The following is a 15,371-nucleotide window of genomic DNA, read 5'->3' as shown; positions in this document are numbered from 1 at the left end:
GAGAAGGAAACACAATATTTTAAATATATGAAAAAAAATTAGAGGTCAATTTTCGTAACACTAAAATATCAGGTTGAATATATTTTTAGACAGTTTTTTCCTAAAGGATTTAAAAAATAAATATGGAGAATATAATAATAGAAAATGAATATTCTATCATATCTGTTCCCTTTAAATTTTTGTACATCTGTTCTACTTTTAGTAAAGTGTAACAAAATAAGAATATTAATGTTAATATTTGTACTCTTTCATGAAACAATGAAAAACCGTTAAATTCATATTTTCAAATGACAGTGAATATTCAATATATATATATGAGATATGAAATATAAAGTTGTGAATCACATCAAAATAGAGAATCTTAAATCAAACAAGGGATACTATTAAAACGTCTATTTAAAAAGAAATATTTATAATTCTATTAATTTGTACTTTTCTATGATACAAAATAACTATCTTAAAATAAGTCTTAACAAAAAAGAAAGAGGATCCTCTTTCTAATGTGATATCTGGATCTCAAGCTGAGATTCCACAGAAGGAATCCATGGAATGAGATAAGATGAAAACTAAATTAAAATATATAGTAATGTATTAGAACATACACCATATATATTTAAAATATAAAAATTTTCCAAATATACAATCTTCTTATATTTTCAAGCATTCAAAAAAAATGTTTTCAGGAAACAAACAAGTATCAATGTACAAGGGTTATAATAAAGCATTTCGTTGCCAAATTCCACTGAAAATTTTTGGTAACTACATGGTCAAATTTTAGTTGAGGACACACACTATATTTTTAAAAATAATTTTAGATTTGTTTTCTATCATGGAATTGCTCATTTCTCTTAAATATATGTAGTTTCCTTCTTTGAATCAACTACAATTTTCAATGGTTCTTCTGCCATAAAAGGCTGTAAATCAGACTAAATATTCTGACTCTAGAATCCTAAGGAAAAAGAAAACAAGGTTGAAAAATCAGTACAGTATGATCATTATTATCAACACATCAATCATGGAATCCTGGTTCTTTATACTTCATAGAAGTAAGTACCCACAATATTCCTTCTTTCCTACAGAATGAACTGACTCAAGATTTCCAAACAGATATAAATTATGTTTTTTTGGTCCATTCTATTAGGAATGTAAACATCATGCTTACTTGCACAGAATGACAAATCAAATTAAGGGTTAATCTCCACATTTCTTCCAGATTATTTTAACTTGATAAATATGTATAAGTTAAGGTTAATTAAAAAGACTCCTTTGGCAGAATAAACAAATGCCAGCAACATCATAACAGGCCCCATTCATAGACCATATTAAAAATAGGAGCTAGCAAGAATATAAATGAGGTATTAAAAAAAGACATAAAAGTCTCTATTCTCCTTCCCACCATACAAAAATAGTACTGAGGCAATTATAAAATTATTAAACAAGACCCTGTAACTTATTACAACTTTTTATATAATACTCACGTTGGCTTTTAAGTACTGTATGTTAAGCTGAGTCATTCATTTGCTGACCTTTCAACAGCTGATATAATTTGAATGCTAATTTTCAGTGGACAAATGTAATACCTGTTGTGTCATCACTTACTTCCAAACAAAAAAGAATTTTAAAAATCTCTCACCTGCAGGAAACATCGATTAATTAAGATGTTTACTTAGTAGGATACCCTGGCTAAGTAGAATGCTATGCTTAAAGAAGGTTACTTAAATTCACTTTAAATTACTGTATCGCACAACTGAGTCTGACATCATTTTGGCCCTATTAGTATGAACTGTACTTACTGAAACAATTCTATAAATGTAAGAGATAAAGGCTGAATCTTCTGAATAATGGCCTCAGGATATTTCTTGGAATTAATTATCAGTTGCTTAATTCCTCCAAAGGTGAGAATGAAGGGCTAGTTAGCTGGACTCCAAAAAAAACTGATGTTTTGTTTCACCAGAAGGAAAATAGTAGTAGTTCCAATCAACATTAAATTTTCAGGACTCTGTCTGCATTTACCCCTCATATACATAGACACAATTATTTTTAAAAATCAGATCAATCTGGACCCAAACCTCCTAAACAGTATGGGTCTTTTTACTAATGAACAGTTTAATGCTCTGGAAGAGAGGAGAGATAAAGAGTTTAGATGGGTTTTTAAGTTTGCAATTAAGTTTTGAGATTTAGTACTGTGATTGTCAACCTAAAATTCACTCAAAAAATTCTTAAAAGACCATATTAAAGACAGGGGTCAGCTCACATATAAATGAGGTATAAAAGAAACATAAAAGGCTGTAACATAAAGTATTCAAATCAATATGAAGGCAAGTTATATATAAAATATGAACCGAAATATTTAATATCCAAAATTCTGCTCTTTGACTCATGATACAAATGTAATTTAAGTCATCAGCTATTGTCTTTAATATTTCTATTATTACTAATATTAATAGTAACTATAACTTCCTTAACATATACTATGTGCCAAAGATGGGACTGAGTCCATTAAGTATTCATAATTTCATTTAAACCCTACAACACATTTTAAGTGTTGTCCATATTAAATTTTCAAAGAAATTGAAGTTCAAAATGAAATTAAAAGTAAAAAGAAGAACCAGAGAATGGATTCATAAAGGTCTAATTTCAAAATCTGTAAATTTTCTACAAAACCACTTTGCTTTCTATAAAACTGAATTCAGTCAATCCTTGTTCCTATTTGCAGATTCTGCATTTGCAAATTTCCAAATGGCTAAGATTCATTTCTAACTCCAAATCAATAATCACAGAGTTATACAGTTATTCATGGACATGTGCACAATAGTAAAAAATCTGAGTTTCCAAACACACATGCATATTCCCAGCTAAGGTCAACAAGGTGGCTTTATATACCTTCTTGTTTTGGCTATCATATTGTAAAAAATTATCTTCTTGCTGTCTATTTAATGCCAGGTTTATTGTATTTTTTGTGCTTTTTGTTGGTGATTTCACTGTTTTAAATGGTCCCTAAGTACAGCGTTGAGAAGTGCAGCCTGTCATTACTAAGCACAAGAAGGCTGTGGTGAGCCTTCTGGATACAACATGTGTTAGATAAGCTTTGTTTAGGCCTCAGTTTCAGTGGTATTGGCCATGAATTCAATGTTAATGACCCAATGATATACAGCAAATGTCTCTAATCACAAACACACATAAGCAAGGTTATACATTCATTAGCTGATAAAAAAAAAAAGGTTTGACCAAAGGCTCCCAGTAACCTATTCCTAGCTTTCCCTTAGGGGCAATGGTTCAGCATTTCCTAATTCAATATTAATGATATCACAGAACATTGAAAAAACAACTGTAATTCAATTAAAAATGTTTTTCCCAAAAAATGTTCACTTTGCCTTCTTAGGAAGAGATTTTCTTGCTGTCATTTCCTTCAAAAATACTATATCACTATGAATATGCAGTCATTACTTATCTGCTTAAGAAAAAGAAACCCTCTATTGCCATTCTGTCTAATGGGTTGCAGCTATTCATGTGTGACTTCGCTTAGAAAATTAATTTCTTCTTAAAAGCAATTTGGCTTTCCAGTGTGACAGTCTAATGTAATTAAATTTCATTTCTTATTACTAAAAGTCATGGTTACTGTTTAAAGATGATTGCTTTGTGAAAAGATCATGACTTTTAAACTAGTTAGTTATATGTAATTTGAGCAAAACAACAAAAACTTTGCAAAGGAAATAAGAAAAGTATAATCACAAATTGGAACTCTTACCTTTCTTGCCCAAATCAAAGATTTTATTGAAAAAAAAATTACAGTACTTAAAAATTCAAACAAGGACAATTCAGGGTTGAGAGAAAGAAAACCTGAAGGAGTCCATGTCTTCAGTAAAATTTTGAATACAAAAAAATGTAGACCAGAAAAGCAGTTCATGGCCTAATGCACTAGTTCCATGATAAACACACATATATAGTATTATCTCCATCAAGTGAAACTTAATCACCTTTTTACAATTTAGAGAGGGAAGGCAGCTTTTAGTATGGTTAAGCCATGTATCATCAATACCATGAAGCTAGCCTATCAGTTGTAATAGCTTCTATAAAATACCACAGTGAGATTGCAATAAGCCTAGAAAATGGGCTACAAATCCCAGCTATGCTCAAGCAAGCAGTGAACCAAAAATAAAAATAGGTAAAATTGAACCAAGAACTAGATAGCATTCATCTAGATTCATGATTGGTAAGGCAAAGTTCATAGGCCAAGGTTTTAAAATGACTTATTCAGATCTAAAAGACAGTCATTATACAAAATAAAATAAAATCATTTATGCAATTCAGAAAAAAAACACACACACGAATTTTCACTCCAAAGACATAGCACAAAAAAGCTTAGTTACAATTACTAAACACCAAATATTATACCTTTAGATATCACTTTAAATATGCAAAAGTAAAGAGACTCAAAGTTGTACTTTATCGTTTTTAAATCTCTCCAGTTTAGACAAGTAGTCTAAAAGGAGACATCACAATTTCTGCTTAATTTATTTGTTAAAGTCTTTCTGATTGTAATAATTTTAAGTAATAGCAATGTCAACTTTAAGTTTCTTTTCCAATCATATTTAAGTAAGCCATTAAATGCTGAATTAACAATGAATCCATACAATATAAAAATACACATATTAAATCACATTGACTTTATCAGTTATTAGAATTTAATAAAAATATTAATCATTTTAATAAAACCATTTAAAGGAACTCAAATGGCCTGAACTTAGTAGAGTGTCTAAATTAACCATCAATAGCAGTGTTACATTTCCCCCCTGCTTGGTGAAAATGAGCTCATGCAAGTATTTCTGAAACTCACAGTGACACATATGGTCTGCCATTCTAAGGATGAACAAGCAGCTCTCACTTTTAGAAATGACAATGATTCAGAGTCACACAGTATTTGTTAAAATACTAGGTTTCACATGATTTCATTAAGCTCTAAGTCAAAATAATTTTTATGTATTTCAGGTATCAGACAAAACAGATCACTTAAAAGGTAATTGCAAATGAAAGGTAATATTAAGTGATTCTAGTAGTGCAGACTAGTTATCACTGTGCTTAGTTTAAGAAGTAGGATGATTTTTGCAGTACAATGAAAACTATACTATAGAATACAATGAGTTTGCAATACAGAGCAGATTATCCAAGTAGAAAGGAAACTGAACAAAATACAAACTCTAGCAAAGGTTATCAACCTCACCTATTACTTATCTTAGCCCTTGTTATAATACCCTGAGTAAAATGCAAATATTTTAAATAATGCTGGTTATAGAAGACTTCTCTAAAATTAACCATAAGTGTCAAAGCATCACGTTATTTTATTTACAACAACCAGATATGTAAAAATTAATTCTTAACTCGTAACAATATAAACATTAAGGACTACTTAGGTTAAATTGGAAGTTTTTAATTTTCTAGCTTTTGTTAGCATTTTGGCAAAGCAAGTAATACATAAATGGATTCAATGTAAGAAAAATCATAAGAGAAAAATATGTAAAATTTACAGTAGTTTCTATCCACCCTGGGCCAACCTAGATCTCTAGAAAGCCTCCCCAATCAGGTTCATTTCTGACTAAAAGGAAGAATACCAGTCCTCCAGCAAAAACAGCCCCATCTTTGCATCAAAGAGGCTCTCACTTCAATGATATTCCTCCAGGGAAGAGGACAGGAGCCAGGTTCCCTCGAATGTCATTCCCCAGATGTTCAAAACGTAACTAATTTATTAGCATTAGAAGATTTGGTTTATAGGGGAATCTCACTGGTCCAGTTTGTAGCCTACAAAAAAATGGATTATTTTTAAGTATAACATTAGAATATAAATAAAGGATGAGGATGTGGCTTTTTATTCCATAGAAATGGAAACATTTCCAAACATGACAATTCAATAAAAAAAGGCATGCCTACCATTGAAGTTGGAGTCCCTCCAGATTTTTTAATATTCTTTGAAGGCATTCCATGAAGGCGACTGAGTCTGGCTTGGAAACCTAGAAAATCAAAGTAATCAGTTTAGAAGATACTATGATCAGTGGTGCATAGGAGATCCTATCAATAGAGAGGTAAGAGTAAGTTGCTGGTGGAGGTGAACACCATGAATATTACTGGGGGGAAAAATGCAAAACTTACACCTTAAAAGAACAAAGGCCATGGCTAGCAGGATTCTAACGCAGCCAGCACTCAACTGTCTAGTGTTTTGACTTTAAGGAGTAACATTCAGAACACTTTTCTTTCAATTCACATTCCCAACAATATTCTCACAATGAGTCTAGCATAAAAGCTAGTAAATTTTTCTAATAATTTTAAAAACTGAGTAGGTTAGTACACTTTCAGCATGTATATTTACAGCACATGTTTACATTCTCTAATATTTTACCCTAACCTCTTTCAATGAATATCATAAGACTAACCACAAGCTCACTGTATCCACCAATAAGGAAGTGCTACTGACCTCTTCTGCCTTGATGCGACATAAGAGGAAAAGAACCAGTTAAGATACTTTCAAAGACAGGATCTGGTAAATTTTTGTCTAGTTCAGTAGGATCTTCCTTTTCCCACCAGGGTACAACTCCAGTGATACCACATGCTCCGCCTGATTCCTTTTCATAGAACCAGTCACTCTGCTCATCATCACCTGTTAAAATACAAATGATTTTCCCCCAAAATTCAATTTTAGCATCCAAAAAATGTAATTTGAGTTGTGTGATAATAAAAATACATCAGGTAAATATGAATATAAGTATGTAGTACTTGTCCTAAATTTTTAGTATAAGAATGTGCAAGTACTGCATGGGACACAGTTGCACTAAAAAGTTGTTTTTTATCTACAATTCAAATTTAACAATGGATCCTGAATTCAATCTGGCAATCATACATATCATCTAAAAACAAACCTTTTTACTCTACACCAAGCTTCACTTAAGAAACACTCTCAATACTAGGACAACCATTGCCATCAACGAATACACAAAATACTATTTCACAACCAATTTTTAAAATGAGAAAAACAATATTAAACTGGCTAATCCTTTGGCAAAAAAGTAGGAAAATGTATTTAAGTAACTACTCATTCCACATTAAGAGAAAGACAACCCTTAATTGCCTACCAGGAATTAAAAGGTATAAAACTATAGAACCTGTTCTTTGAAGCTGATAATGGTATATAATTAGCTTAATTTCATGATTTGTATGTAGTGGAAAAGGGGAAACAATCAGGAACAGATGTGACTAAATGAAATTAATCCAATTAAGTTCATTAAGAAATAGTTTTGAAAAAGTTGATTTTAAATGAAAACTGACAATACCATAGTTTCTGAAGAAACTAGACCTAACATCTACACGCAAAATATTTTTTAAAAAGAACATTACTCAGTAATGTTGACTTCTTTGAATATTCATGAGTGTAATTATAGAATAGTGAATATCAATTTAAAATTCAGTTTGAAATGGGGAGTTGGTAAGAACCAATATTTGGGTTTTGTTTTTTTTTTTTACTATTAAGAGCCATATGAAGAGATAAACATACAGAATGCATTTTAAAGAAACAAACAGCATTTTGAATATGACCTGAGATTCATTAATCTTCTGTTCATGAAGTCACTGTTATTTCTGTTATCTAAAAGGGTCTAAGAGACCCGTAAACTTTTTCCCTTTACAGAAAAAATTTTCTGATTTTGAAAACCAAAAATTAACAAACGAACAATACCATATTAAGTTTTAATTTAAAATGATTTTATGAGAAATCAGCTGTGTTTCAAATGGAGTAGGTGAAAAATTAAAAGCAATTAAAACTAAAGTCACTAGTTTGTTTCAATTGAGGAATTAATAAAATAGATTTTTCAAAGCAGCATAATTCATAGCACTTACATATCAATACTTAGTTACTGAGTACTGAGTTAATAAGAGTTACATTACAATGTCATGTCAGTTTTCTTGAACACAATAAAAAGCAGGGAGTCACTTGAAATTGACTACTGTAGATCTTCATTCCCATCAAGAAAGTATTACTTACTCTAGAAAAATGAAGTCACTTTCTTTTTTATGTGATACACAACTTTATTCTTAAAAGGAAAATAGCTGTTGATTAACAACAAGGGCAAGGAGTCAGAAAAAACAATTAGAATTTTAGTATTTTGTTATACTTCAACTGTTTTAGTGTAGGTTTCCTCATTAAAAAAAAAAAAAAAAAAAAAAAAAACCCACAGGAACTAATAGGGTTTTCAAAGAATGACTTGAGAATTTAAAGTAAATTAAATGTTAGAAAGCACTCAACAATGTGAAATATAGTAGTTCACAATACATGTTAGCATATCACTACAAGTCACTTGTTTTCCAATGATAATCTTGTCAAAAGTTATTTTTTTAAAAAAGTTTTATTACTAATATCAAAATTTATAATAGAGTTCTGAGTAAAAAAAAATCTATAATAAGATTTAGGTATATATTCAAGATAGTTAAGCTCATTTTGTTCCAAGGTTCAAACATATTTCAGGCAAAGTCTCATTTTTAAAAGTCTATGATCTTTAAAATATTTATGTATCTACTTTTTTCGGACATCTGATTTATAAAAAGAGTAAGTGTTCCACATACATTATATATATATTGCTAAGAAGATGAACAGATTAAGAAAAAAGTGTGGGCAGCTATTACTTCATCCTTTTTTTCATAACATCATTTAGATGATTGATCAAGATTCTAAAGAGAGGAAACTGTGATAAGTATTCATAGGTATTAAGCTTTATTTCATGATTTGTATGGAGTTTATAAAGGGAAACAGTTAAGAGCAGACTGGACTAAAATGAAATTAATCCCATTAAAGATTAATCCTATCCCCTTGTTAGGGTATTCATATTTTTCACAGCTTCAAAATACTGTCATGTTAAAGTGTGAAAAGCTTCAGGAAGTTCCAAAGATAGAAAACATCTAAGATGTAATACATTTCTGTTTAACAGTTTATAATATTGAATTCATGGAAGTCATCTAATTACTTACAAACTGAATAGGATGAATAAATGTCACAGCTGAATAAAAATGACAAATGACTTGCAAATCCACCCTTATGAATGCTTAAACAGTTTTAAATACATTTGGAATCAGGTGATGAATGAGAACCAGTGTCTTGCAAACTTTCTCAAAGAGACAAAATTGAACAGACTGAGGTATGTAAAGCTTTCTCAAGGAAGATAATCCTCCCTTAATATTATTAGTGCCACATACCAGTTTTGAGGCATAATCAATTACTTTAGGTCAGGAAGATAGGACAACACTAAACCCCAGTCCACTAAGCAGAATGTGTGATGTATATGGATTGCAGTTTTCATCTTATGAAATAACCAGTAATAAGCACAACTTTAAAATGAAGATGCTTTTCCAAAGAGAAGAAAATCACATTTCAGTACCTTGTCTTCCCTCATCATTGGTAAACAAACCAGCATCAGTGCTGCTGAGACTGCTGGAATCACTGTAATAAGAAAAAAAAAAAAAGAAAAGAAAAGAAAGAAAAAAAAAAAAAAAAGATCAAAAGAACAATTGATCTCTCAGTCGTAAAATTTTAAAGAGACATGGCAGCTCAGAGATGGAACTTAAGCCTGACAAAGATCTGAAAGAAAATAAGATGATTTTTTTTTTAATCAAACTGCAAATATCCTGGTTCCATTAACTACAGAGCATATTATTTTTGGCACATAAAACCACAGGAATCTAATGGGACCCTGACAGTAAGCCAGATGTGACTGCAACGAGGTGCTGACACAATTGATGCATTTTATTATCTGCTTTCATCAAATGCTCACTGCTCCTTTCTTATGCCGTGCAATTCAGCTTGCTCCTGAAACACCACTGCTTGATAAGATGAGAAAAGTCTCAATCAAAAACAGGCTAAGATTTTCTTCAGTACATGAAATACAAGGGCCTAGGATGAAATTACTTTTCATTTCCACATTTGCAAATATTCTAGAAAAGACATTCCTTAAGAATTCACAACAACTCCATTATTTCACATGGAGAAAAAAGTTTAAGATGGTGACAATCCACTAAATCAAAGTTAAGGTCACTCAGAACAACAAAATGTATATTACCAATATTAAGAAGGGCATGTACAAAAATCACATGGGTTCTCATTACTTCTATAGGAGTTGGAGAATATGAGATACATGCAACACACAGAATAAAACAAATATTTGACCAATAAGAACAAACTGTCATTATTAGTTCTAACAGGATAAAGCTTATATGATAAGTCTAGTTAGTTTAAAATATTGGCTGCTAAAGAACTTTTTTTTTAAATCCTCATGTACTTTTCTTTGTACTATAGTTCTTTATTTTAACCAATCAGTAAATTTCCCCCAGGTGATTATTTTTTAATTAAAATACTTTTTCCATTAACATCTAGAACAATGTAATCTATTAAAAAAAGATACATCTTAACTTGTTATACAATATCTAATCTGAGATGCTTAAGGTTAAAATTATTGATGAGATTTAAATCCACATATTTTCTGAAAAAAAATATCAATTTTCAGTTTTACTTACTTTTAAAATGTAAATATTAACAAAAAGTATAGGCATTTGTCAAGAGGCACATTCTTCCAAGGAGCACTGAATTAGAATCTTTTTAACTTTCTTCAAATTAAGTGAATACATGAAGCTCCCTATAGTATAAAATTGGTAATAAAATATTTTCAAGGGCATCAAATCCATATTGACTTATTTAAAAATATATGCTTTCTATGCATAGTGATATTATAGTATTAAACCCACTTCAGAAACTTTATCTTTCTGCTTAGCAAGTTCAAACTACTGTTGATCATTTTCCTGTTTTTCCTGTTGCCTCTATCAACATAACTCAAATGAAGGTCATTATCCATGCCTCTGGGCACAATTTCTTTTCTAAAAACTTGAGGCAAATTCAAAATTACTCAAATTTTAGAAAAGCATACTCTAAAATTTAGGGTAGCATTCCATAATCAAACCTATTATATTTTCAATTGAACAAATAAATATGCACATTAAATACAGGTCAAAGTCTGTCACAAACAACTGAGTTTTTCACAGCTTTTCAGGGTACAGATTTATAGACGGTGAATCAATGTACTACTTTTTTTTTTTTTTTTTTTTGGTACCATGATCTTCTAATCTGAGTTCAGATTTATGCCATGCTAATTAATTCTACATATAGTCAGGTTGATCTTTGCAAATATAACTGGATGACTAAAAGTAATGTGACACCCTGTAACAGAAAAAGGACTTTAAATAAAAGCAATGGAAATGCTAATAAAATATGGAGTTTACTTAAAATATGTATCAATACTGGTTCCATCACTGTTAACAGGATACCACAATAAGGCATATGATATTAACAACAGAGGAAACTGGGTGTGGATATATGAGAATGTGATATACATGAATTCTATGAACTGTCTTTGCAATTTTTCTATAAATTTAAAACTATTTTTTAAAAGTTTTTAATATACACACATGCACACACATAAATTATAAGAAAAGATTCTTCTATTTAAAACTCTGAAATTACTACCTATTACCTATTGGATTAAATTTAGATTTCAAGGATTTCTATTGGTGGGATTCTCTCTAAATTTTTCCCATCATCAGTTCGGATCTTTTGTTTACGTTCTGTCTCCAATTGGTATGTATAGTTTTCTCCTCTCCCCAACCTGCTCACTCTCTTAAAGATAGAAGGAAATCAAAATTCCCTAAGAACAGCTTTTAGTCCTAAATGATTCTTTTCCTACTTTGAGATAGTTTTTACATTTATGTTTATAACATATATCCTTATTTACATGATATCTAGCTTGTTGCTCCATTTACATCAAGTACATCTTGTTCAATAATTCAGAACAAGAACTTAAAGGGAAGAAAGGCTTTTTATTTTCAGATGCTGATGGTCATTCCAACTAATCTTCAAGGACATCTCTTTTTTTGGTTTCATTTTTATTACTAGTATTCATATAAGAATATACTGCATGACTGTTTGCTGAATAAATGTATGTACACTAATACAAATCCCTTTTCCTGATCTGTTCACTTACCATTTTTCTATGACTGAAACCTGGGCATTATCTGAGAGCATTACCCTTCCAAACACAGTCTACCTCCCATTGATTCTACCTTTTAAGATTATTCTCTAATACTCTCAAATATTCCTCTACTACTACAGCCATAATTCATTTTCTACTGGACAGACTGGAGGTTCAGTCAAAGGTAAACAAAACAATGCTGCCAAAATTATGTTATCTTGATAAAATGTAAACCTAATCGAGTTTCTCCACTGCTAAAAACTCTTCACTGACTTCTCATTACCTACATGATGAAATCTAAACTATTTACCATTGCACACGGGCCTTCAAGAAATGTTATGGCTGTAGCCATATTTATATTTTAATAATAATGAACTACAAACATTTCTCCAAATGTACCATACTGGTGTCAGAATTCATGCATTTGAATAAGCTGTTCATTATAATCAGGGATGTTATTTCCTTCTCTCCTTTTCACTTTGCACATTTGTGAACAACTTTTAGTTCTTGCTTTTAGTGCAGCTTCTTTAGGAAGTTTTGCCTCACAGCACATTCCATTTCAGCATTTGGCTAATTCAGCCAGGAGGCTGTTGAGGAGAGTCTGAATTATTATTCAGGTACCAGTGAATATTACATAGTAGTTTATGAAATGTTTGTTAAGTTTGAGACCCACACAGATAAAACACACAGAGTAATGCTGTTCTTATTTACAAGTCAGCTCCAAGAAAACATATAGACAGCTTTTTTATAATAGGAAAACTTTGGATGTAGTCTCAAAAAACATCTACATGTGTTAGGAAAATATGTTAAGTGAAAACTGTAGCTAATTCTTAAATGGCAAGAGAAAAATCATTTTACAGAAAAGTTTAAAATCAGAGCAAGCACATATTTTTTATTTTGTTCAGGAATGAAAATATTCTATTTGAAGACTTGAACCTGGGTTGTTAACTTCTGGGTAACCTGATCATACCTAGTGATTACTCAAATATTTTTTTTTACAATGAAGGAAAATAAATGATAGGATTTTCATCTCAATTCTGTTCCCAGGCAGATGTCCTACGAAACAGATCAATAAAAGGCAGACATTAAAAAAAAAAAAAAAAAAACAGGAGGGGTTTGCACAATCTAAGTGTGAATAACCCAGAATCAAGAATGTTATCTCCACCACCACACTCTCCCCGCAGCAACTGAGCAATAATATAATTACTTTTATGACAGACTGAGTGGTCCTCAGTCACAATGGCCCAATAGTAAGGTACAAATGATTCCCATTTCTATATAAAAAAATCACAACTTTCTTGAAAGAAAAGATTTCATAAACTTTTCAAAGCCTTCCTGAAATATTTTTCTCACTTTAAGTAAATTTTACTTCTTCAGAATAATAACATAAATAGAAACTATGTCTAATTAAAGAACCATTCCATAAACTCTTGCCAGGTTGTAGTCAGGTCTGTAATCATATTTACAAATACAACAAGAATAAAAATGATTTCCATATCCTATAAAAATGACCTGATGCTACAAATTAAAAATCAAATACTTTTTCCCAGCCCATATATAAGGAATGTTTTTTTTCTGACTCATAGGCATTTGGTTTTAAGGACATACACCTAAAAGGATGAACAGTGTCAACATCTCATTTCTTGCAAGTAGCATCAGTTCTGTGTGAAATCAAAATTATCACTTACCTTTTGATGCTGTAAAAATAGGATTTAACAATTATCATAGTGGTACACCTGCTTCCTAGAATGGATGTATTAGACTAACTGCCAAAGGATTGTTGCTTCTTCCACTTTTCTAATGACAAAATCACATAGACCATAAATTAGGTTTTATAATTATCAATAATCAGAATACCTACCAAGCTAATACTTTAAATATCAAACCATTTGTATGTCATAGTGGTATAAACTTTTGATTCTCAGGAATCAGAATGAATCATGTACTTTAAAAAGCACCAAAGGCTAAAACTCTATAGTTAACCAAATAAATAATTATATATCCAATTCTAAGAGTTACAAATGTGCTATGATTCAAAAGTACATTCTTTCCCACTGAAAATCCATTTCCTTTTCTCTTTGTAGCTGAAAATTAAGTCATTATAACACAATCAGAAGACTTCGTGTAAATCAAATAAGCAATTTTGCCTGGTGCAAAACATCATAAATTATTAGGAAATATAATCACAGTTAAATAGTAATATCACTATCATCATTACAATTTATAATTATTTTAAAATAGAATTAATTAAAATATAAAACACATTCAACCACAAACTGTAGACAAATATTTTTATATTTAGAAAACATAAAAGTCACCTTTCACTCATGAGCTCATCTGAGACTTTTTGCTCTTCATATTCCATTTTGTCCTTATTGGTCTGGCTTATTTCCTCACTTTCTAAAACTACTCCTTCATCTGGGATTTTTGGTCCTTGTCTAATTATTTTCAACTTCCTTTTTTTAACTTTATTCTTGGTAAATTCTTGATACTGGTAAGCTCTATCATTTTCCATGTCCTGGTCTCTACAACCTTCAGGCATCTGGGTCATGGTCCGTTTGTTAGAGATGTCCTGTGGGAGATCGACAGCCATTCGTTTCACCTTTCTCCTCCTGCGGAGAGTTCTGTTTCCCAGGTTGTCCACAGCAAAATCAGACTCATGCCATAGAGGTCTTTTCCCTCGAACATTGTTATTTAAGTTTGATGATGGCCTGCGCTTGGCCACTAACATTTGGTCATCAGAGTCACTATGATCTTTTTTATTATTATTGTGATTTTCTCTATAGTCCTTGCTTGGTTCTTCTAAACTAGAATCAGAGCCTTCACTTAAGCAGTGACCAGTCTCCCACGGGTGGTGAACATTGTAAGACCTCCGCTTCCTCCCTCTCCTTTTCCTGGCTTGGCGTTTCAGAGGGCAAGAAATACTTCGAGAATGGTCTCCTGTTTCTGCAAAACCACCTCGTGCTTGCTCTGAGCTCTCTTCCAGGGCTGAGACAAGGTCGTGAACCAGCTCCTCCATGGTTCTACTGAAATGCCTACATTTTTTAGAGAATGAAAAAGGAAAAAAAAAAAATAGTCACTCTAAGCCATGCTAATTGAGTCTTCTACAGCAGATGATTCACTCTATATTGGACTAAAATTTGGTCATTACAAAATGTTTGAAGCTATTTTCTTAGTCAATGTACTACCATTTCAAATATTCTGATTCCTTTTAAAGCATCCTCATGCATAAGTTCTTTTATTAAACAGAAATTATTTCAAAATAGAGTAAATATAGTGTCAGCATCAGAACAAACCATATATTTTTACTATGTAACTATG

The 15,371-nt window shown here is 31.1% G+C and overlaps 1 protein-coding gene across 4 annotated transcripts in view; it reads right to left on the bottom strand.

Annotated features, from left to right (window-relative positions):
* Gpatch2 (G-patch domain containing 2) overlaps positions 1 to 15,371 on the bottom strand; it is a 177,254-nt gene that overhangs the window by 153,918 nt on the left and 7,965 nt on the right. For 3 of the 4 annotated variants that reach the window (XM_027934859.2, XM_071600068.1, XM_071600067.1), the window contains exons 2-5: positions 14,369 to 15,085; positions 9,414 to 9,475; positions 6,467 to 6,649; positions 5,926 to 6,005 (exon numbers count right to left, since the gene is read on the bottom strand). In XM_027934859.2, the coding sequence (XP_027790660.1) occupies positions 5,926 to 6,005; positions 6,467 to 6,649; positions 9,414 to 9,475; positions 14,369 to 15,085 (1,042 nt within the window). Of the gene's footprint in view, positions 1 to 3,749; positions 5,797 to 5,925; positions 6,006 to 6,466; positions 6,650 to 9,413; positions 9,476 to 14,368; positions 15,086 to 15,371 lie in introns of those variants that run through there. The other variant, XM_027934860.3, reaches the window with a different exon arrangement.

The sequence above is a fragment of the Marmota flaviventris genome, chromosome 12 (assembly GCF_047511675.1).
Source record: "Marmota flaviventris isolate mMarFla1 chromosome 12, mMarFla1.hap1, whole genome shotgun sequence".
NCBI lineage: Eukaryota > Metazoa > Chordata > Mammalia > Rodentia > Sciuridae > Marmota > Marmota flaviventris.
Note: the sequence above shows the minus strand (reverse complement) of the source record. Positions and strands in the feature narration are given on the sequence as shown.